Here is a 25,270-nt window from a genome sequence, read left to right as displayed (position 1 = left end):
AAGTGTCCCGAGGTCTTCATGTGGTCGGAGAGAGAGTCCAGAATGAATTTAATCAAGCCAGTACCTTTCCGGAAATGTTGCTGCTGCAGCTGCCACTTAAGACCGTGGTGAAGTTGGTTTGATATTGGCCGCTTAAGACCACGGTCTTAAGCGGCAGCTGCGGCAGCAACATTTCCGGAAAGGTACTGGCTTGATTAAATTAATTCTGGACTCTATATCCGACCACATGAAGACCTCGGGACACTTCGGTTTGGCTTTAGGGACCCTCTACTCACTACCACGTAAGTGTTATGTTGTTTGGAGCTGTAGAAGAGGTATAAAAATAGCGTTTTGTAGCGGCGATACTCGATGCCCTCATCACTTCCAGGCTAACGACTTTTGGCTAAAAACGGTCAAATCGAAATTCTCAAAACACATCCGAATGTCATGATTTTGATGTCAACTCAACGTTTGTACTCCCAACATCCCGTAAATTGATCTAAAGTGCATTTTACGCCGGATTATCCCTTTAAAAGAACACTTTCCAGCAACTACACACTGCTGCTAACGCTACCGCTGCGTCGACGTCATTTCCGGTAACTTCCGGAATATGAGTAATTGCATTGCTTGCACACCAAAGGCTATGTCAACTTATGTTATCTGACATTTATCTGTCATCTGTATTTATAGTGTTATTGTATGTGTGTTATGTAATCCTTTGTAATGTGTGTCTTGATTTCTTTTTATTTGTATGGACCTTGAGTCTGAAGCTATAACTTCTTGAATCTTGACACATTCCGCCTGCCGTAGTTTAAGAAGTTGCAACGCACATTTGAAAACGCGAGGCGCTAGAGAGCAAATTCATTCGACTTTGCAAAATAAAATTGCACCACTAGATGGGGGAAGAAATTACAGTGTCCCTTTAAGTGTTTACATTGCAGAGAGCTTGGGCAGACACAGTGAGACTTAGGTTTAATATTTCCAATGTCTACCTGTCTGTAGTCCTGATGACTGATATTAGATGCCTGTTTACGATTTGTCAAGCTGATGCAACATGAGATGGTCTAACTGCATCTTTCCATGTATAATGGAACGCTCAGATGAATGTACCACTTTCACTGTTCATCCAGGGCTCCTGAGAATCTGTTTAAACCACAGCTGATTGGACGTGATCATTATGGGATGCACGAGAGCATTTTCAAGTCAATCCTCAGCTCAGACATCGACCTGCGGCGTTGCTTCTTTGAAAACATTGTACTGTCAGGTAACACTTGGTTTGTGCTGGTGTTGCACAGCAGTACTGAAATATCAAAAAGCTCAATATGTTTTAATCTCTTATGTTCTTCTTTGGTTGATGTTTCTTCCTTTTGCTGAATGTTTTTGTCATCCGACTAAAGGTGGGAACACACTACTACCTGGCCTGCCTGAGCGGCTCCAGGATGAAATCGAAAGACTGGTGCCTGCAGACATGGGGTGAAGGTTTGTGTCACAAGCCCCAAAGACGGAGACTTCTTGGTGTGGATTGGAGGAGCAGTGCTGGTCAACTTGCCCACCTTCAGCTCTGCATGGATCAGTCGGCATGAATATGAGAAGTGTGGACCACAGATTGTCTTCAGCAAGTGTTTCTGATATGGACGACTGTATGTCCTTATTTCATCAAATGCAAAATACACAGAACTGGATTGTCTGTAAAAGGGCTGAGCCATTATGAACCCTCCTAAATATTTATCTCTTATGTGTTTTTCTGTGGAGTCTTTTTCCGTTTTCCTCTGGTAATCAGAGTGGATCATGTTAGCTCCTCCCTGATGCCGGCAGGTCCCCTTCCGGCCTGTTTACTTCTGTTTTATTGAATCCAGAGATTTATGCGAAGGTGTCTGAGATAATTGGGTTCATTATAAGATTCTTTTTATTGTTCTGGTCCTTCAAGAATCTCTTAAGTTTCATTTTTGGAAATTAATCTGTCCCAAAAGTTCAAGTTTAAATATTTTATTGTTTGTTTGTTCAGATATCTTCCTTCCAAAGGTTTCTTTTTTCCATGCAACATTACACAACTCCTTCCTCCAAAATAGGTTTTTTACCACATCAACATTTTTTTTTTTTCCTTTTTTATGGATTTAAAGTGTTGATCAAATCTCCCTTCATTGTCAAAATCCTAAATTAATTTCCCAAAACAAGACATCCCAATAAGTGGATGTTTGCTGAACTGAAGAGGAGAAAGGTGTTGGATGTTAAGTTGGTGCCAATTCCTCACCTGGGCTGATTTGGTTCTTTGAGGTTTGTATACAGTGGGTTAGTGATGGAGTGCAGGTTTTGGTCTGGTAATGTTGAATAATCAGATGATGTAAAACACTACTGCTGCATGTAAACTGGAGATTTGATATTATGTGTGCTGTGACTTGTCACTGAATTTGTTGTAGGTGTTTTTTCTTTCAAATTTGATGTGTGAAACTATTCTCCACACTTGTGTGCACTTCAGTGTTTTGCGAGTGGTGTTCCAGTAGTGCCGAATTGCTGCACTCCCTCTAACCCTGAAAAGCCCCGTCAGGCCTGTGTATTGATTGTTCCCCTCCATTTTCTCCTTTGAATGGCATGATATAGTTTTTTTTTAAAACATAATTGCATTCTTCACATATATTCTATTGCAAGTCTTGAACTCCCTCTCTAAAAGCACAGGTTTGTCATGTGACCTAAAGCGCAGCTTTTTTATGGAATTTTAACTGTACTGTTTGAACTGCAGTGTGAGCCTTTGTTGTGAACTGATTAATCTGCTTTTTTGTCACTGGCTAATATGTCTCTTGGATTGTGTATTCCCCTGAATGGACTGAATTATTTATCTAAATCATGCCATAGTGTTTTTTTTTTGTTTTTTTTTGTTGTTACAAATAAATATTTTGATCATTCTCTTTTTGACCTAAGGTTTAAGAGTCATTTTTTTCAATGTAATGTGAAGTTATGCTCAAGTATTTTCAGTTGCGGAAGCTAGCTGTGCTGTAGCATCTAGTGTCTCATGTTGCACATAACAAACTGTTCTCAATGCCAAACATTTAAGTCTCAGAACTAAATCACTACAGCAATCGTGTAGTAAGATGAGCACAGGCTGATTTTTAAAGGAAAAATCTGACGACTGAGAATTGAGTGCCCCATTTAAAAAGGAATGCATGAAAGTAATGGTATTGGCAGAAAATGGGAATTAAAACCTGACAAACCAACTAAGTGCTGGAACTTTCCAATTTCAGGAGTAACCTCAGGTAGATGGAGGTATGGAACTCTGAACTGTGTAATTTCAACAAGATAACTGGTTGATCAGCTGCTTTTAAAACTTTGTACCTTTCAGTGTCAGGTAGACTACGATTTTCTAGTGCTTCAACATTTTCAGCCCAAGGATCAATTGATGGATATCTCACTGATTTCTTATTTCATATAATTTATTTTATGGTGCTTCCCATCACCATTGAGACAGAACATGTTTGTTTTTTGGTAAAATATAAGGAGTGATTACCTCACTTGAACAGTTCCATATAAGGTAAAAGATTTTAAGCTGCAGCTATGACTTTTAAAACAAGATTTTATTCTGTTGCAATAATCGGCGCAGTATTGATACTAAATCGCGTAGGATTACCTTTCACAAGTAAGATTAAACAATCATTTTGGTTATTTTACCATATATAACATGTCATCGTAACTAACGTTACTTACGTGTAACGTTATTACAACGTAAGTCTTGCTGTTTTTTTTTTCTTTTTCTTCTTCATATTTTGAAGGTTTCCCAGTGATACAGGCTTGAGGAGGCAATGAGAAGTTGCTAGGCGAGAGGTCTTTGTTGCGACTGAGTCGTCAAAGTAGTGCGCCTACTTCAAGCTTGATGATTTTGACAGGACGGGTGAGATTATGTATTGGGTCGTGTGTGTGTGAGAGAGAAATAAATTCAAATGAACGATCAAACTTGTCTCTATTAAAATTCTTTATTACATTTATCAATATGCCATAGCCTACCGTATGTCATTGTTAAAGAGCATAATACAAAGTGATCCAGAATGAAAGCACGTATTTTTAATGTGTAACAGCGTCGTAACTGCCGTTTGTAACAAACCAAACCGTGCGAAAATCAGGTAAAAATTCGGGGAGTTATGATTATTGTAGTTGGAGATATACACCGTCCTCAGTCGAAATAAATGCAATGTGGGGGCATTGGAGACCCATCCAAGATGCTCAAGATGACATGGCGGCAGCGTCAGTCTATTAGGCGTCTACGTAGGCTATATTATGTCTATGGTGGCAACCAGGTGGCAACTATACTGGACCCTAAAGACGGCGCACTCTAGGGGAGGGCGAGATCAGAGCTAGAATACATTACAGAGTAATAGCTCTGGTCGTGATATAACGCATTCTTTTTAGACGTTACCCTGGCAACCGCGTATCAGTAGGATACTTGTTCGTATCAACATTATTATCGAGCACTGTACTCTTGTCAGTATGCCTCGGACTCACGCAGAAAGCGTGATTAAAAACATTATTAGTAAAATAGTGCAGGCGTGTGCTGAGAAGGGACATGCTGTGTCGGACACTCTGGCAGCTTTCATGGTCAGTAAACCCAAGTAACCAAGTGATCGCCAAGTTGACGCTAGCTAGTTTATGGGCAGTCTTTCTTACTGATTCTTAACGAGTTATATTTTAATTAAACCAGCATAGCCATATGCGATACAAATGTGTAAAATATATTTTTCTTCTGGCTATTTAGTTTGTCTCAAACAGATACTCGACTCCTTTCTAGATTTTGAAACCAGCGCTTTATCTAAGATTGAATGATTTTTGTCCCTCCTTAGGTGAAAGCTGTGGTATTGGACCCAAGAAATGGATTTAATGTTGATCGCACTCTGACCAAACAAGATGTCCAAAAACTTGAAGAGGTTAGTTACTTTAATGTAGTTTTTAATAGCTGTGCATTTTAATGTTACAATCTTATATTCTCAATTATTGTAGTTGTAGGCTATATATAGATTTTAAATTTTTTTGTAGAAATGTGAGGAATTTTTTATATTTACGATGTCTTTTTTTCCCAACCCAGTCTCACAGAAAAGCGTGTAATAGCTACGTTAGTCAACAAGGGAAAACGTGGTAGGCTACTGTATTGTCACAATTTGGCCCCCAAAATTGTGACAAATACCACGTTTTATTTGGCCTATTCATTTACATTGCTTCGCAACCAGGTCACTTGACTATCAAGTTTCCCTCAGCTAAAAAAAGAAAATGGCCGATTGTCAGCCTTTTTTTCTGTGAAAAACACAACATTTTAAGAAAGCATCTGCATTTGTATGCATTTCGATGGCATTTATAGCGAGAACTATGCATAATATTTTCATAATATTTGTTCAGAGAATGTAGATGATCTTTCGTTTATAAGTTTATAAAACAATAACAATATAAAATAACAATAAAACGTTTTGTACCGTTGTTAAGGTGGTTGCTATGGACGCTGCTATCTCTACGTCACCAACCTGCGCCGACATTCCCCATACTTTCTGTTTATAAATAAAATAATTTAAAAAATGTGTATACATATATATATATATATATATACATATATATAAAGATATAGCCACATAACAATAGTGACCTTATCATAGAAATGGTTTATAATACATTTTCAAACATTTCTATCAGTGGGCCATTATTTCAGTGGAGAATAGAGAGAGAAAGCCTGTTTTTTTTTGTTTTTCAACTTTATTGACCAAACGTGTATCTCTCATAATATATTCATCATAAATATATTATACGCACAAAATATATACGTATAATCTGTCTTTATGCAGCTATAAATAACCCTTGCAAACCGGAAGTACTACGAGTACGTTGTTGATTTTGTATGATGTTACATGGTGCGGCTCTAAAAGTATCTGAAGTAAATTTATTTAATTTTTCTTTGTATTGATCAACGAGATCAAGTGTAATTACTAGTGCGGCTGTACTTGGTATTTGATATATTTAGTAGATGTATGTTTTTCCAACCCTACTTTGCAAAACGGAAGAAGCTGCTAACCCAAAAGCACATTTCGACAATAACAGTTAGAATATCTAACATATACCAACATTTTGACTTTTTTCAAACCCCAATCATATAGATGAAGTATAATTACTAATTTGGCTGCACTAGATATTTGATAATTTCAGTATATATATGTTTTTAAAACCCTACTTTGCAAACTGGAAAGAACTACCAATATGGCGCTAATTTGGATCAGATACATAGGGCACAAGGAAATTGTAGTTTATTTTAAAAATGGGTGTATTTCTTATAATTTGGAGTGGTAAATACTAAATTGAGAGTACAAGGAGATATTTAAAGGGGTGGAAAACACATTTATGTGATCAGATTTTAAATATATTGTGAAATTGGTGAAAATGATTTTTTACCATATTTGATAGTGCCCCCACTTGGTGGCCATACCCATATAGGTATACTGTAGTCACATAGCTGAAGTCAAGAGCTCTCTATAACAGTTAGTCCCATATCCGTAGCCTCTTCTGTTAATGATTAACAAGCCTTCCAAATTGCACTGAGGTCAACGTTCAGAGGTCAATATTTCAAGGCAGGACTAATTTATAATCTTCACACTGACATATGTTACTCACCAGGTCAAGGTCTTTTAAAAAATGTCTTTCATTTCGTTCTACAACAAAGTTTCATTTTCACCTCTGTTTGGTGTCAGCCTCTTTCAGGTGTAGTTTCTAAGACCATTTGATTGTCCAGCCTGGATGAAATCAAGTCTTTGGATTTTTTTTTCATTTTTGGTCAGAAAGAACCTTCAAGGTATTGATGATTTTCCTAATCATGTTCATAATTTTGGATTTGGGCTAGTGTAGACTTATTTTACTCATAGGTGGGTGACAATGGGCCCCTGGGCATGGGTATGTCAACATCCCATACCCCCACGGTAGGGCACTCACTTCACAAAATTTATAAATAATAACAATAAAGATCATTCTTCAACAGGTAGCCCTCTCAGCACCTCAAATATCATGCCCTGCCCCTGCAATACATCTTCTGTAAAGACAGACACATATGTGTGTGTGTATGTTATTTGTCCGCTATATTCACCCTACTACTCTTTCATCCCTATATTAATCAGCCCAACTTCTTCCATCAAATCAGATACACATATAACCAAATAGACATATGTATGTGTAGAGGCAGGGATATGTTTCTCACTTGTCACTGGGGGTAATAGGTGTGTGTGTGTGGGCGGAGCTATGCATGTGTGTGTGGCTGTGGGTGCATCACTGGGGCTGAGTGATTGCCTAATGAATATCACCTGCATCTATCTGAATCTTTTTTGTTTGTTTGAGACAGGGAGAGAGGAGGCAGGGTGCTGACATTTCGCTAAATCGCTAAACTGCTAAACTCTTTCCAACATAGTCAAGTACAGCAAGTAACTCAACAATAAAATGTGTGTTGGCGCATATGTTTTATTGTAAAGGAAATAAAACATCTTCAATTGCAGTACAGCTTCAAGTTTCCTCCTTGGATTCAGCGAGTCAGGCAGAGCCCTGTTCCCCTCTCTGTGACTACTTTAGGGCTTGATAGTCACTGAACAGTATGTTTATGTCGGCATACATACATACATAAATAGGAGTCATGTTTTTTGGTAAGTAGCTCTTTAACCAGCTCGGAGTGGTTGCCAGGTTCGCTAGTACCTGCGTTTTTTACGCATTACGTGACCAGTCCGCCTCTTTTGGGACAACAACCAAACTGCTACAATAGCTACCAGGCAAGCATAAAAACATAAAAGACGAGATCTGGGAACCTGATTTAAAAAAAAACAAAAAAACACAGCAGGACTGATGTGTGCTGATAACGTCTATTGAATAGACTGATAACAGTCAAATAGGTTGCATAGATATACTTATATTATTATCTATGATCAAAAAATGATCTTTTGCTTTTTGTGAATACATATTCCAAAAAATGTAAAATGAACAGACTAAAGCATATTATAATGCATACACAACAGAAGTTCTGTTGTGTCATATGTAACTACACACAATAGAATCGTTGTTCCTTCACGTTAGCCTAAAATTCCTTTGCATTGTCCTGGTCGGGCTGCCGTGCCTCAGCCACTGGCGCATGCGCCACGAAGATATAGTGTGGCTATATAAAAAAACACACCAAAAAACCAAACCAAATATATATATATATATATATATATATATATATATATTTCTTTTTTTAAACAGAAAGTACGGGGAATGTCGGTGCAGGTCGGTAATAGCAACGTCCATAGCAACCACCTTAACAACGGTACAAAACGTTTTATTGTTACGTTTTTTTCAAGGACATACTAAAATCTTCGCTGAAACTAATAAACAAAAGATCGTCTACATTCTCTGAACTAAGATTCTGAAAATATTATGCATAGTTCTTGCTAGAAATATCATCGAAATGCATACAAATGCAGATGCTTTCTTAAAATGTTATGTTTTTTACAGAAAAAAGGTTGACAGTCGGCCATTTTCCTTTTTTAGCTGAGGGAAACTTGATAGTCACGTGACCTGTAATGTAAATGTAAATGTAAATGAATAGGCCAAATAAAACGTGGTATTGTCACAATTTTGGGGGCCAAATTGTGACAATCCCATGTTTTCCCTTGTGGACCAACGTAGCTATTACATGTTTTTCTGTGAGACTGGGTTGTTTTTCCATATACAAGTTAAGTAGGGTTAAGAGGGTTCCTGGTTCAAATACCGGCTGAGGCTTTTCTGTGTGGAGTTTGCATGTTCTCCCCGTGTATGCGTGGGTTCTCTTCACCATCTAAAAACATACATGTTAGATAAATTGGTGTCTCTAAATTGTCACTAGGAGTGAGTGTATTTGTGCGGTCCTGTGATGGACTGGCCTCTCACCCATTGACAGATGGAAAAGGCTCCAGCCCCTTTTAAAAAGTGGTTTAAAAATTAAAGAAAAAGTTTCAAAGAATTTTGGAATATCAGGACATAATATCATTAAAGATTCAGAGACTTTACAAATCTGTACAGAAAACCAAACCAAAACAATTACTGAATGGCCATAATATGCGCTATAATATAATAAAGTGCGCTGGCCCACTGCGGTTGGCTGTCTGGGGCGCCTGGCCCTCTCGGATGTTGGACGGGGCCCCTGCCGGGGGGTTTGGTGGTGCTCGGGCTCGCGGGGGCCGGTTCCGACGCGCAGCCCATGTCTGGGTTGCGGGGGCCTGGCGGGGCTTGTAGGCTGCCACCTCTGGTCACTGGGGGGGCTCTGCCCGATGCTTGTGGGGGCTCTGTCCTGGGGCTTCCTCTGCTGTCTTCTGGGGGGATGCGTGGTTGTCCCTATGGTGGGCTTCCAAAAATGGTTTCTTAAGTTTTTCAAATGAAGTGGCACCAAAAGTAGAGACAATGCAGTAATCCAAAAACAGTTTCTGGCAACGATTTCAAAACAAGCATAAATTTGTAAAAAAAATATATATATATATCTGATATCTTGTATTTGCACTGTTTTCAACTTTCAACCTTACTTATTTCTTATGCTGCATCCAAACTTTTTTTGAAACAGGGTAAGATGCAGTAACACCAAAACAGGTGTTATTGGAGAATGTAAACTGTTCATTATGGCTGGTATAGCTTAGAGTTCAGTGATATCAGCTCTGTTTCTTGTCTTGCTCTGTTTCTTGTCTTTCTCTGCTACCTGTCTTACAGCTCTGTCTCAGTAAACTAATGGAAAAGTGCAGCCCATCACTTGACACAATCAAAATGCAAGAGTATTTTGATATGAATTATACTTCTCAACGTAAGTAATTTAAAAACTTTTTTTTTACATTAAATGAATAGGTTTCTTGGGTTTTGTCTACTCCAGATTTTTAGTGTAGAGCATGCACTTATTGTTTTAGCCGTTTGAGAGTAGTACTGGCTAAAAGTATTTTTGAATAGCTGCCATGATACTCACTTGTGACCATATTAAGCTTACTGGCTTACTGGTTTCTGTAGAAGATTATGTATAAAATTTATTTTATTAATTTAGAAAAAATCCTTGTCCTCCACCAAACATGGATTTCCAAACATACATTGAAAATGTTTAACTGACTTTAAATCCAATGTGGTTTACATAGTAAACTACATCTGTATCTACACCTATCTATGATATATATCTCATATGTGTATACCTGTGGAATAGTGTGACACCGCTGGTAGGACTGAGTCCCTCACATCGCTGTGTCAATTAAATCTCTGCATGGACATAAACAAAATGCCGACCCCCTCACAGAAAAACTTCTGAGGTCAAAATTGAGGTCAAAAACTCCAAAACAAATCTTGTTGAAGTACTGCATAGTTCTAAGTTTATTTTATAGAAGAACATTTCTCTTATTATTCAACTCTCATGACCTATTTGTCAATGTTTTTGCAGGTGAGTATGTAGAGGAAATCCATCGCATGCTTGAGACCAAGCTGAGCCCATTGAGCCGAGAGATCACAGACGATAGACTGAAAATCAGGAGTGACTTAGACGTTCTGTACCATAAAATTATCACCTATATTCTGCTGCGATCTTCTATGGGCTCACCTTCTGATGTCAACGCTGTGCAGGAAGCTACAGGTTTCACTTCCACTTTCATTATTTTGAGTCAGTATAGTTATGGTCAAAGTGCAAGTGACTGAATTATACTACAGTTCTACATCACCCATTTTAAGAAATCATAAATTATATTCCAGTGTGTCAGGCAAGATTTCTAACATATCTTTAAGACTCTTCTAAAGGAAATAAGTAAAATTTGTAAACTAAATGTTTTACTACCTGGCAATTACATATTGTCATTATGATAATGGTAAACTATCTGAACCTTCTCTTGTCCCAGCTGCTCTCCAGAGCATCTTCCCCCAGACTGAACTTGGAGCCTTCATGGTACTGGTAAAGAAAGATAAGGAACTTCAGCTTAATGAGCTCACTATGCTTGTCACCGGGATCCGACTCTTCAATAAAGCAAACAAAAAAGGAGAGGAGAAGTTCAACGTCCATGAATTAAGTAAACATTTTTTCTATTTTATGTTGAAATAGTAGTTGAGGAAAGGTTGTTTACTTTTGCTACATACTGGTACATTGATCATCCAGCTTGACAACATTCAGTTAAAAGTTTCTTAAATTACCTGAAGAAAAGATTAAACTAATCAGTTACTTTTTTTTAATTTCTTTTTATTAAAAATGTGTCACCTAAAGCTATAATATTTGAAAATATTTTGAATGATTCAATTATTTATTATCTTAATTCATTTTTTTTTCTGCGGAAGGAAAGATAGTTTTCATGTCACCTGTTTCTAGTAATATTTTCATAAACAACTTAACAGTTAGTTGATGGTTTGGTCAACAGAAAAGATAATGGAGCAACTATGTTGTCAAACAATTTGTAAATTTACTGGCTGTGCATTTTCTCAAAATCACAGTTCCATACCTAGCAAACCTAAGGAATTATTGCAGAAACTTGCAGGGCCAGGCTAACTTTTTAGGACTGGAGTTCAGGAACAAGATGTATTTAAGCATTAGTGTTCAGACATTAAGCATTATTTTGGGTTAAGATTATGGGAAACTTTAGGTCACAGTTATTGATTACAAAGTAGAGAAGAGAAGTTATTGGTGTCTTTATAATTTGACAATTCAGTCAGTTAAACTTGTGTTTGTACTCCACTAAGTGTAAAGTAAACACTATCAGCCTTTATTATCCTTCTTCACTTATGATCAATACTTTTTATTCCATTTTACATTCTCTTGGCAGTGCCTTCATTACTTACAGAAGTGCTTCCAGTCACCAGTAAAAGCATCAAAAATGAAATGAGTGTTACACAGAGTTTGGCATTGAAATACACAGCTGTGCTGGAGAATCTAACGGACTCTGACAATCAGCCAGGACCTTATGATGAGTGCATCATCTTGCTCAAAGAGGCTCTCTACAACGTCCGGCAGCATGAAGTTTTCCTCAAAATCTTACTGGTGAGGTAGCTAATAATTATGACAATTAACTGTAATTTTCTCTTGCACTGGAGCAATCAAATATAACTGTGATGATAATAATAATAATAATAATAATAATAATAATAATAATAATAATAATAATAATAATAATAATAATAATCAATAATAAGTTTGTGTCTTAACTGCTTTTCAAAACTCAAAGCATCGCCTTTCAGTACAGCTCCCTCTTTATCACAACAGACTGGAGCAGCGCCCTCTTTTCAGCTGATTAAAGGCTCTAGCATGGTCTGCTAGCGCGAGCGGTGACGTCACGATTTTGTGCCGACTATATACAATGGCGCAAGTTGATGCGCCAGTAGTTGCAATTTTCTCTGTCACAGAGGTGTCGCTGCTACATGAAGGTTATCGCTATTCTACAACGAAGAAAACAATGCCAGTGTCAAGAGCTGGAATACTGTCATCAATGATATTGCTGCAGTATCTGGAAGATGAAATGCTTAGTGTGTTTCTGTGTTTCACGAAGTTTGTGAGCCAAGACAATTCAGTCAATAGAGGTGAAGGTCTGAAGCCCCCGGCATCACCACTTCGAGTCACTGCCCTCTTCTTTGCCTTCACGTATCTGTCCCGTAGCTTCTTCCACACATTCTTACAGAACTCTCCCTCTTTCCCCAAAGTTCTGCCAATCTCTGTCCACGAGTTTTGGGAGTTTACGTGGTCCCTGTGCTGTTTCACTGCAGTTTCGTACAGGTGCCTGTACAAACGCACCTCCTGACTGAGCCTGGTCTCAAATGGGTCCATCCGGTTTGTCGTTCTCGGCGCAGCCAAGTTACAAAAATCGAGTGGTGCACGACAACGCGCTGTGCCGTCTTTTCAAGGCAAGCGCCAGGCCTGAAACACCATTGTGACGTCACGGGTCGGCTGCGGATGAGGGTTGATCTACTACTGTAGACAACAAAGTATATACTATATTCTACATGATTTTTTATGAATTTTTATGTTGTAGAGTTGTGAATTTATTTTATCAATGGAAAAATTGAGCAGCCTTGCTTTGTTGTCTACAGTAGTAGATCAACCCTCATCTTACATTGAAGCTCCCAGATCAAGGAAGTGACGTCGACGCAGCTTTAGCAGCAGAGAAGCTATTAGGCTTGTGTTGATAATAATAAACTCCTGGACAATGTACAAACTTCAAAATGCATCGTTTTGTGAGTACAGACCATATTTGTACTACTGTAGAAGTTTGGTGTCATGGCATGTGATTTTAGTGTGGTAATTTTGGAGATACTGCCTAGGTTCCATTAGCGCTTGTACTAAGCTATTCGGGATAACTCAGTAACTCAGCTGATGTTCAGCCAAGATCGAAAAAACTTCGGGTGGGCTACTTGGCTGGATGTCACGGTTCAAATGACCCTAGGGTGAATCTACTCCGAACTATCACTTTAAGTCCATCCCCTTTTCAGGAGTTTGGTTTCAGTGCCAACGCTATATCTAGTTGGTACCGCTTCATTTCAGACTCTTTCCCCACCAGTGAAGTGACGTACCACGTCCCAATGCTGCCTTTGCCTACTGCCCAACTGGGCTCTCGTTCTCTGATACTGCTCTATCAAGGTCTTTGAATTGCTCTTATTCTGACCCCTCCCCTGAGACCAATTTGACATGGGAGACCCTACCCAACCTGACTACACAGGTCTCAGGATCATGGGGATACTCAAACCCCTCCAACATGTTAAGGTGGCGATTCTACAGCTTTGTTCCAACCCTTACCTACGGTCACGAGATCTGAGTAGTGACTGCAAGAACGAAATAGCGGATACAAGCAGATGAAATGGGTTTCCTTTGGAGGGTGGCCAGCCTCAGCCTTCGAGATAGTTTGAGGAGCACGGCCATCTGGAGGGATCTCAGAGTAGAGCCACTGTTCCTGCATTTCAAAAGGGGCCAGCTGACGTGGTTTTTGATAAGATGACATCTGGCGATTGTGAGGTCTGACTTTTTCCTGGAGAACGATTTTGTGATGCAAATGTATTACTCTTTTGAAAACATCGTTGTAAATAAAGCAAAACGCTTTATTTTTTAAACCCCAGCCAACTAGCTACTTTTGTCAACGCCAAAACGAGGCTGGAACTCGGCTCACAGTACGCAGCAAGGGGGAAAGTCAATGTTCATAAATGATATTGCTAGTATGGGATGCCATACAGCTTCATGTCAAAAGAGGTGAACTATCCCCTTAATTAAGTAAACTCCTACATTTACACAAGTGTTTAATGAAGATGTCATCGCGATTTTGAATTTACTGACTTATGTGGCCTAGTGTAAATAAGAGCATGTAACTATAAGCATAACTAAGCTCAGAGCTCCTACCTGATTCTTTGAAAAATTCAAGTTTGAGAGAAAAAAAAAATGACTTGCCCTCATTTTATCTGTTTGTTATTATTATTATTTTTTCATTCACTTTGCTTCTAGTGATGATTTTCTGTTTGGAGAAGATTTCCCAGCTCAGTGTAAAATTAAAGAGATGCTTTTTTCCCTATTTGCAGCCTATTAAACAAAAGAGGGCAGACTAATTAACGTCTTATCTTGTTTTATAAAATGTTGAGCAAAGGCTAAATATGTTTTTTTCTTATCCTCCAGACTGATGCATGTTTATGTGTCAAGCATGTCGAAATCCTACAAACTGAGCTCTCATCTCAGTTGAAAATGCTTAAAGACACTATAAAGCCACAGACAGCTGTACCAACTGCAACAATCTATGTAAGTGTGTTGATTATGGAATCATTTCAACTATTGTCATGTCTTGTTCCTTTTAAAGGAATAGTTTTATGGAAAATTTTAGAATGGTGCCATTCTAGAGGCAGGCAGCTTGCTACAGTAGCTCTGGACATACTGTCTCCTTTTTGCAACTTGTTGATTATCAGATTTTCACATGATTCCTGTAGAATTTTTCTTTGTTGGTTTTTGATATTGTGCTACCGGAAGGACTTCTACTAGTAACTGACCATTTTTTTTTCATCTGTTATGACACATAACCGGGAGTTAACTTGTGTTACCTGCCGATGCTGTGTGCTAAATTGACGGCGACCTCTGAAGATTTCTGCCACACCTCTTTCTGCTACACTTCAACTTTCTAAATGTTTGTCAGCTGTTTCTATATTTAATATATTTTGTTATCTGTCTATAACTATTTTTGTTATCTATCATATCCATCCATCCATTTTCTATACCGCTGAATCCGTCGGTCGGTCGCGGGGGGGCTGGAGCCTATCCCAGCGGTCAATGGGTGAGAGGCAGCGTACACAGTTATCTATCATATGTAATACAAATTAATACTGAAGTAGTATAATTTCCCTTTGGGGATTAATTAAAGCATAATTGAATTGAAGATAAAATGGATGAGCTTGGAGCCCTGATGAAGATGCAGCAGGAATATCAAAGGCAATATTATTTTTTCACCAAGATTTAATAATAATAATAATACATTTAATTTTAAAAAAGCGCCTTTCTCAACGCTCAAGGACACTTTACAACACATTAAAAAACACAATAAATAAAATAACACAAGTTAAAAAAGAGGCTAGAGGGAGAATGCAGCTTGAAACAGATGGGTTTTGAGTTTTGATTTGAAGAGGGGTAAAGCGTCAATGTTGCGGATATCTGGTGGGAGTTAGTTTGACTGCAGAACAACTCTAACACCTCTGCATTCAGCTTCAAGACCATATGGTCTGACAGACTGCAGACAGAGGTAACAGTAAAGGAGGAGGGATTACATCTTGTCAACAACAGATGGTGTAAATCTGGACATGTCAATTGAGTTCACCTTTCTTTCCCGTCAACACTGTGTGTGACATCATCATTTAAGTTGTTTCCAAGTTACAAAAACAACACCCTAACCCATTGATGGCACTCTTTTTAGACATCTATCACACCTCTCACTGCAGTACAATTTTACCCTCACTACCCTCACTAAAACAAAACCTGACACACAGCATGAGTGACGGTGGCATGGATCACGGTGAGGATCTGGCATGGGCATGAACCTGGAGACTAAATACTGAGGAGGGTGATTAGTGAGTCAGTGCAGCTGAAGGGAGAAACACAGAGGAGATGGGTGAAGGTGATGGCAGGGTAGAGGAAACTGAGGAAAACATGGGGAAAAACTAAAGACTAACCAGGAACATAAAACATGACAAACTGATAGACATGACAGGCTGTAGCTTATCCCAGCAGTCATTGGGCAAGAGGCGGTGTACAGCCTGGACGGGTCACCAGTCCATCACAGGGCCACACAGGGACAAACGAGACACAAAACTATGCACACTCACACTCATTCCAAGGGACAATTTAGACTCAACAAGTAACCTGACAGGTGGTGGGAGGAAAAGAGGAGTACCCGAAGAGAACCACGTATACATGGGGACAACTTATAAACTCCAAAAGGCCCCAGCTGGAAGAAATAACAAATTTTGAATAATACTTTAACAGGGTTTTACCGTAGATACTAGAAGTAAGAGTTGGTAAGTCTTTATTTTCACTGATAAGACACTCTTCTTGAGTCTTTATTGTAAGGTAACATAACACATTCTTCATTGAAATTCTATACTAAACACACCGATAACATCGAAAGTCTAATTTTACTCCTAGAAATGAAGTAATCACTCATTTTCTTTTTATTTCTTTTAATTTTCTTTTAGCCTATATTTAAGGTTCTGTCAAAATTGTGGTCTGGACTCCAGGATGAGACTGAACTGCTTAATATCCTTGGTAACATCAGACTCAATCTTCAGCCTTTCCTTGCCTCTCAGAAAAAAGTTTTTTCTGAGGCATATCTGGACAGCCTGTTGGAGACAGCAGAAGTAAAGACAGATGAACAGAGAATATCAGAGTCCTCAGGTATGGCTGATGTCACCCAGAAAAACACTACAGTATATTATCTAAAGTTTCAGTTTTTTAATAAGTCTTGCAAAACTACATGGAGAGATTGTTTTTTTGAGATTATGTGAGTACTGAGCAAAATTATGTTGCTGTTCTTCACTCTGCTTTCAGATGAGCAGATTGATCAAACTCTGTGGAACACACAGGAATGGCTCATGCCTGAAACAGCAGCGAGCTTTAATGGGTTGCCGCTTCAGTATAATGGATTCTGTGGTTACATGCTTGTGAACAGAGATGGCCTTCTGCTTCCAGGTAGTACTCACATGGAAAACCAATGCAATATCATTAATAGCTAATTGATGTTTCCTCCTTGTTTAGAGATGAATTTTATTCTTATGTCATATAAGTGATGGCTTTTACCCATTTGGCATATGAGTATCTTTATCCATTTTAGTTTGCCATCCATAAGATTAGGCTACATCCCTTATTGATCTCCTGCTCTATGGGGCAGACCACGGGTCACATTCAAAGAATGTGCCTATGTTAATCTTGTGTCAAAAATTTTTTAGCATTAAGAGGAATTTTCATTAACTTGTTATTTAATAGAAAATCTTTTTTTGAATTATGAATGTGTTCAATTAGAAATGACTTAAGAACAAATCTGTGCGTACGAACGGTTGTTGCATGAGGCCCAATGAATCTGTAACGGGGTATTGGAGGATTTGTTTTAGTAAGCCTGACCCATGATGTTTCTACTTAAAACTTGCAGGACTGAAAGGATATAAAGGGAATTTTTGCTCACCTGCAATGGACTAGCCATGTGTTTATCAAAAATAAAGTTTTGTCATGTTTTGAATATTTGACATCATTTATCTTTTGTAGGTAATCCAGATATTGGAGTCCTGAAACACAAGGACAAGCTCTATGCTTTTAGCTCCAAAGAAGCTGCTTTGAAATTTTCCTCCTGTCCAGATTACTTTGTTGCTAAAGTGGAAGAAAAAACTAAATACTTTCCCGAACTCATTCAGCTTCTTCAACAACATCAACAGTTTTCCTGTGTCAGTCCGTATTCTGAGGTTAGCAGCATCCTTTGGTCAACATCATTCCATGCTCTGTATTTTATAAGGGTTCCCGAGTGCAGCTTGCTAAAAAATTCAGAATAGATTTGATGTAACTAGCAGTTTGTAGGATGTAAAACATCTGTGATGTGTGACCTTCACGGAATGTGATGGTTATATCAAGAATAAAATTCATTCAAACTGTCAGATTATAGTAAATGCACCACAACCTTTCAGAAACTTCATTGTACTTTACTGATGTCATAACAGTAGAAAATTGATTTGTTTCTATGTGGTTTTGTAGATAAATCAAAACGGAAAAACATGGGAGGAGCCTGTCACCAAGTGTGACAATGCCACTCAAACTGTCATCCACCCTATGGAGACAAACATCAACAAGACATATGAGTGGAATGAGTGGGAGCTTCGACGAAAAGCTCTGAAACGAGTGAGCCACATCAATTCCAATGTGACTTTTTTTTTTTTGTTATGTCAAGAGTAAGAGTACATACTTACGTACAATATGTATGTATGTATCTGTACATATATATATGTACGTGTGTGTATATACTCTACCAGTCAAAAGTTTGGACAGGCTTTCTCATTTAATGTTTTTTTTTCATTTTCATGACTATTTACATTGTAGATTCTCATTAAAGGCATCAAAACTTGTAACTTAACACATGGAGTTATGTAGTAATCAAAAAAGTGTGGAAGGATAGGTTGGAAGGTGTATGTATTTATATGTGTGTTTATATATATTTTGTATATACATTGTCTGTTTTTGGTTAACAAACACTTTTGTGTTCTTTAATCTTAGGCCGATCTTCAGACCAAAGCCACACATTCTGTGCAGACTGATCTGAGCCGAATGAGACAGCAAAATAGCACTCAAACGTTTCATCCAAAGAATGCTGCCTGTCAGGTCAAGAGAGACTGTGGGAGCAATGTGCCCAAACCTCAGATCTATTTGGCATGTCTGAGAGGACAAAAAGAGTCACGCATGGTCAAAGCAAACCTGACAAGGTCTGTCGATTAATAATGTGTTCAGAAACGTTTAAGAAATTACATCTTTTCTCAAGCAAGTTACTGTTTCATATTATTTTGTTCCAATGTTTCTTGACAGAATCTGCAGAAGCCTTAACGCTGCTTTGAGCAGTACAACAAAATTTGTTTAGGATCTCATACCAACCATATATAATGATCACAATGGTCAATAAAGATATCAACAATTGTTAACATACATAATTTACATTATCAATGCATGGAGAAATCTGTATAGAAATTGTGAGGTAATTGTTTTTATGATAATCCACTACAGCATGAAGAACATAATTTACCAAACACATGGCATGTCTTTTGAAGTCCCACTTTGGCAGTTATTAATCCCCCAAAAGCACATGTATTCCTCATAATTTAATAATTTGAAGATTTTGATAAACCTTGGACAACAAACAAAACAACTCATGTCTTGAACATGACATGGGACATGACTGCACTTTGCTCCACACTCAGTAAATTAGGATTTGTGAATATGCTAATGTTGCCCTGTCCTCCACCCATCAGTTCTGCTAAGTCTGAGGATAAAATGGCAAAAAAATTGTGATAATATTACTTTATTAATTCCTGAAGGGATTTTATATTTCTGCAGCAAAAATGATTGTAATTGATAACAAAATATAATAATATCCACAGAGGGGTAGATAGGTAAATACCTGTTGTCTGTTATATCTGTTGTTGTTTATCAGTGGCAGTGTGTTATTAGTGAAATAAATGGCTCCTTTCTGTACTTTGCTCTCTCTGCTGCTGTTCACACATCGGTGGTGCAGAAAATGCAAAGACTGCAGTGGCTACTTTTCACCTATTCTTGTTATTCATGTTATTAAAATAGGAATAATAATCATTGGTAAAACTAAGTGCTTTATACATGCTGCTGTTTCTGACCTCAGAAAAGAGAAACACAAGTGAATTCCCCAAAAGTCATAATACAGTTGGCACGAGACCATGCGTGGCACAGTTTGGCACGTGAACACCTGGATTACGTGCATGCTGAAAGTAAACTTGCAGTGTAACCCAGTCTTCTTACACAGGAGATGCTGAGTAAAGAAAACTATTCGAGTAATGTAGTAACAAATTTTACTTTGAGAGACAAAAAAAAGAACACAAAGAACGTTGCCTCATTTCAATAATACATTTCATAAACTGGATTAATCATAAATTGGATAACAAGTATTCACTGACGTCATCCCAGCATGCGCTGCTCACGTGAACAGGCAACAGGCAGAGAGACGGGTGAGAAGCCAATTAAGAACACAAATTTTTTAAATAACTGAAAATATTCCTTTCTAAAACACTTGGAACACAACAACGACTTCACTGAAGAAGAACTGATTGCCTCGTCCCTGGGCTGCCAGCATATCCGCAATTGTGGACACCTTTGAGACCGGAGTAATGGGTCTGTCAGCAGACCTGTTGTGTGCCTGCAGTAGGGCTGGAACCATTGACAGCTTGGTGGAGAGCCGTTCCATGTCAACTTCACCGCTGTACATAGCCGCTTTCGGACAGAGCAGTTCTAAGAACGGTCCTCCTCGAATTTCGTTCTGATAACTGTCCTTCCCAAGCGGAACTGTTTCAGTCTGCATTCGCACATGAGTCGGGACCAGGTCGGGACTGATGCGACGCAACCGTCTGCGACAGTGACGTGTTACTTTAGCGCCACATTCAACAACAAAACTAAACTAAACAAAACCCACGAAAAGTAAGGAGAGAAGAAAAAAACACCACAAAGAAGCTAATATAGAGAGCGGGGAGGCCACCGTGTTCATGGTCTGCATGATGGTAATATTAATCATGGATGATCACATCGTCTAACATCGAGGCTGGAAGAGCACACACAGAAAGTCAGGATCGAGCGCAGGCGATACTTCTTAGTTTCATGAAGGAAGAAAGGAGAGCAGAGCGCCACAGACAAAGGAGATTACGTGTAAGTTTAACTTATTGGTGGTCGGTGGCGTAGTGGGTTAAGCAGCCGCCCCATGTACAGAGGCTACAGTCCTCGCTGCAGCTGGCCCCAGTTCGAGTCTCGCACCGAGCGGCCCTTTGCTGCATGTCTTCCCCCTCTCTCTGCCCCCTGCTTCCTGTCTCTCTCCAACTGTCCTATCATTAAAGGCATAAAAAGCCCCAAAAATATATATATATATAAAAAAAAAAAGTTTAACTTATTAAACACGGGCAGGTTGTGTCTGTGTCGTATGAGTAAACATTTCAGCCGTGACAGCATGACATGGGGCGTAGCTACCGACCACCAAACACCTACGTCAGATGTGTTCCTGTAGAACCCAGAAAAGACCCAGCCTCGGAGAAGGAGCTAAAATGGTTATAGGAACTGAGGGCCATGGTCCCGAGTTCCTGTATGTGCGAATGCGGGAGAAAATGGCCCCATTCCTTAAAAGGTTATAGGAACTGCCAAAGGTTCCTACAGTCTGAATGCGGCTCATGTCAGCCACATTCTGGGGATGCTGATGCTGCCTGGGGCTTCGTTGATCGCTGTGAGGAGAACCTGCTTGATCCCCATCAGCAGATCAGCAGATGAAGAGTTGGCTGGTTAAACCTCCACGTCAGCTCAGTGGCGAAGAGGTCAATTATCTCAACGAACTGACTTCCAAGGCACTCCTCTGGACTTTGCCACTAATTGAGGTGCATCACCGTCATCGTAACGCTGTGGAGCGCGTCGCCTCGGAGGGAGTGTGGGCCCCTGAACCAGGCCGTCAATGGCTGAATTTTGGGCTTCTTCAAATATGTCCTGAAATGGCTCAGTGGATCTCATGCCTCTATGGTGACTCTGGAGCATCTGCACCGCTGACTCAATTGTCTCTAGTGACACATCTGTGGACTGGAGCACTCTCGCCACCTCCTCCACAGATGAGAACAATTTTAGACACACTTTGAGTCCAAAGAAAACACTGAACTGTGTCATCAAAGCTTGCAGTCCTGGTGCAGTTTTGCATGCCTCTGTGTTTCCCCCATGCAGATTATTTGGTCCTAGGTGTCAGAGACACCTAAATTATCCAGCAAGGATTTTATTGCCCTGGTTCTGGCTGTCCAGCGAGTGGGGCAGAGCGGTTTCAGGCTGGTGGTGGATGTGGCAGAAGAAGCGGATCACATTGAAGATGGCAAGTTGTTTTGGTAAATTTTTTATTACATCATGTATGTCACAAATTAAACTGAAAGCACCACATACAATATTGCACTTTGAAGCAGCGTCTTGGAGGATTAAATTCAGACTGTGGTTCGTGTAATGGACTTATACGGCCTTGGGATTAATGTCTTCAATACGTTTGGAACACCTGCAGAATAGATTTGCCCTCTCATTTTATTAATGTCAATTAATAACATGTTCATTTATTGTTAATTTACTGCATTGCAAGTTAATTTATTGTTTCTTGAGATGCATATTTTCCGGTGAGCGTGAAATTTTTCAGAGAGGAGTATTGCTCTCTTTATCTGTATGGCCCCTGATAGCAAGTCCTTGTCTGGCCTGGAACTGTAGACAGCGCAGCTGCTCCATCAGCCCATCTCTCCTTTTGATCTGCTCAGTGCGCACTTGTTTGTCAAGCTGTATATTGATGGGTGTTTGGCTGAAGCAAGCACACTTTTTTGGACACACTCTTTATGAAAAAGTCAATTTTCATTGCTGTGTAGAAGGCCTGGGCACTTCTTCCAGTTGTTTATCCCCTTTACAAAGCCGTCACCTCCACATTTGGAGAAAGTGAGCTGTTTGACAGCAGCAAATCTGCATATTTCACAAAATGCACAGAAGTGCACAAAATCAACCACTCTGCCTTTGTACCATTCAGGATGAAAATATTGTTCTCTCTTGCCAAATGTTCTGGCAGTTTCCTTTTTGTCAATTATTAATTGTTGCGCTTTTCCCATCTCTATATCCCGACAACAAGCGTCCACACAGCTGGAGCTGGGATTAGCTACGGAACCGGCATTTGTGGCTGTCTCACCGGTCCTAGAGCCGCTGCTTGGGGTTTCTGGCTGTACTGCTCCTTGATCTGAAGGGCCTTGCTCCAAAAGTGTTGCCTCTGGGATGTCGGTGTTCAATCTTGTTTGATTGTATTTTGTTTTTTTATCTTCGGTTCTTCTGTAATGTTTGCTTTTTTATTTTTTTGCTCGCTTGGTTATGTTCAAAATAACCCCTAACTTTGCTCAAAAGAGGTATACAAGAAATAATGAAACTATGTAATTGGCTGTGCTGTACATAATGCACATAAAAGAGTTTTAATTTTTGATTGGTTTATGCGTCATTTATTGTCAAAGGGCGGGAATAATTGAAACGGGATCGAGTTTATGGCAGGATTGGGGAGCAACACCCACCCAGATATATGGTGATGTGCGACTGGTGGAACCGTGTGTGAGTACCCCCCCTCGTTCCGGCGCCATTGGTGTGCATCCTCTTTGTGTGTTGTGTGCCCTTTCTAATGGACATGATAATACTGGGAGATACAGACAAATATGGAGCAATGGACACATTTCACACACACTCAAACGCATGTACATTACATCATCATGATGGAAGTCAATCAAAGCATGCAGTATCTGTGGCACCACCCTTTCACAGTTCCTCAGGGTAGGTGCAGGCTCTTATGCCATTATCTGTAGCTCACAGTGTTAGTTGAGGGTTTTTCTACTTCCAAATTGATATCCTCAATTTTCAATCTGTCACATGGTGACAGACCGGTGAGGTCAAGAGGGTTTTTGTCTCGTCTCATGTCATGTTTTGTCATTTCCTGTTTTATTTTGAAAGGTTAACTCTCCGCTCGTTTCAGGTCACTTGCCCTTCCTTTTTAGGAGAGGTGATTTGTTTTTTCCTCTGTAGCAGGAGTGACTTTTAGTTAAAGATAAAGTTTGATAGACCCTTTAGTTTTTTTTACTCCGCATAGTGGAGTGATTTTGATTTCCTTGATAAATTTTCATAGAAATACTTCTCTAATTTTGGAGAAGTGTATAACTATATATATCATAATGCTATAGCCTGTTTTGTTTCTCTCTCTGGAGAGACTTGTTAACATCTGCTTCTACAATAAAAGCTTTGGATATAACGTCTCCTGCTCCTGCGTCCTCCATTCCCTCGGTGTGGCACAATCTCTACAGACTCTCCTTGAAAATTGCAACATACTACAGAACTTAAGCACGTCCGGAAAAAAAATCTGTACTGCTGTTTACAGTGACAATATCATAATAATTGATTTCTAGTGTCATAGTCTGTCTTGAAGATGGCGGTGTGTGTACATGCAGCGGCATAGTTCTCTGTATCGATGCTCTCCTTTAGTATTGATAGCAGTCTCTTTTTTAGCTAATTCATCGCATGCATATGCAAACATCAAGTATAGATGAGACGAAAAAATAGGCAGAATAGACCAGTTTTCAACCAGCACGACATTCAAGGTGAGATTGTGAGACCACCAGAGGCTCCATATTACTCACCCAGTGAGGAAGCGAAGGAGAGAAAGAAAACAGAAGTGAGGCCACAGAGCCGGGCTACGTGCTATAGGCAGACCTCCACTGCCAAGTATTCATGTTGCAAATGTAAGAGCACCTCCCAACAAAATGGACGCATTAAAGTTAACTTTCACAAGACAGAAGAACATTCAGGACTACTGTGTCACAGTTATTACAGAGACGGGGCTACTCCAACAAAAGCTATACGGCTACAAGGCCATGCTATCCACTGGACCGACAGGAGGAGGGCTGTGTGTATTTATACAAGCTAGACTTGGTGTAAGGACACTAAAATAAGATATTCACTGCTGCTCAGACCTGGAATATTTAACAATTAAATGCTGTCCTTTCCAGCTTTTCTAGTCACAGTAAACTGTCTAGTAAACCAACAGTCCTGGGCTACTTGCTAAAACCTACCAGAAAGCAGGAGAAGAACTATCCAGACGGGATTTTTATATTAGCTGGCGTTTTTAACAGGGCAAACCAGAAAAGAGTTCTCCCAAGTTCCACCAGCACATCCAGTGTCCCATAAAAGGGCAAAATACTCTTGAACGTATTTACAGTAACATCAAACATGGCTTCAAGGCATTGCCTCTGTGATAGGTTGTCCCCTTCCTGCCCACCTGCAGCACTGTCCCAAGTTGATGTGCACCCTAATTAAGGGGTGGCGCACGTGCCTGCACCCATATCTATGGGAGTGGCAGCACCGGTGCGCCTCTCTCTGGCTGCACTTCCGTCTCCGCCATTGATTGTTGGCATGGTCAGTGGAATTGTTGGCGTATCTGTGTGTAGAGCCTCCCTCATTCATGTAAAGTACTTTTGTCAGTCCTCCATTGTGCATGGGTTAATTGAATTTATGATCTCTGTCTTGCAGTGGAGCAAGTCCTCG

General features: G+C 39.5%; 1 protein-coding gene and 1 pseudogene across 2 annotated transcripts; both read left to right on the top strand.

Moving 5' to 3' along the window:
- The window catches only part of LOC142375510 (uncharacterized), a 56,861-nt pseudogene extending 53,972 nt beyond the window's left edge, over window positions 1-2,889 (top strand).
- Window positions 2,890-4,203: 1,314 nt separating this feature from the next.
- Window positions 4,204-23,765, top strand: cfap206 (cilia and flagella associated protein 206). 2 transcript variants are annotated; one of them, XR_012768964.1, is made up of 13 exons: window positions 4,204-4,560; window positions 4,803-4,886; window positions 9,688-9,778; window positions 10,394-10,582; window positions 10,842-11,009; window positions 11,754-11,968; window positions 14,579-14,698; window positions 16,636-16,834; window positions 16,988-17,128; window positions 17,699-17,892; window positions 18,179-18,322; window positions 18,695-22,059; window positions 22,830-23,765. XR_012768964.1 is itself a non-coding variant. In XM_075459498.1 (12 exons), the coding sequence occupies exons 1-12, from the start codon at window positions 4,453-4,455 to the stop codon at window positions 18,911-18,913; spliced, it is 1,872 nt and encodes a 623-aa protein (XP_075315613.1). In that variant the 5' UTR covers window positions 4,204-4,452; the 3' UTR covers window positions 18,914-23,765. The 2 variants fall into 2 exon arrangements, 1 of the variants encoding a protein (XP_075315613.1); XM_075459498.1 differs by having other exon boundaries at window positions 18,695-23,765.
- The last annotated feature ends 1,505 nt before the right edge of the window (window positions 23,766-25,270 follow it).

Source organism: Odontesthes bonariensis, chromosome 24, assembly GCF_027942865.1.
Source record: "Odontesthes bonariensis isolate fOdoBon6 chromosome 24, fOdoBon6.hap1, whole genome shotgun sequence".
NCBI classification, from domain to species: domain Eukaryota; kingdom Metazoa; phylum Chordata; class Actinopteri; order Atheriniformes; family Atherinopsidae; genus Odontesthes; species Odontesthes bonariensis.
This window is presented reverse-complemented; position numbering and strand designations above follow the sequence as displayed.

Coding starts and splice junctions, on each gene's coding strand:
- cfap206 (XM_075459498.1), top strand. CDS start 4,453: ATGCCTCGGACTCACGCAGAAAGCGTGATTAAAAACATTATTAGTAAA. Junction 4,887..9,687: donor ATGTCCAAAAACTTGAAGAG/GTTAGTTACTTT, acceptor CCTGTCTTACAG/CTCTGTCTCAGTAAACTAAT. Junction 10,583..10,841: donor CGCTGTGCAGGAAGCTACAG/GTTTCACTTCCA, acceptor CTCTTGTCCCAG/CTGCTCTCCAGAGCATCTTC.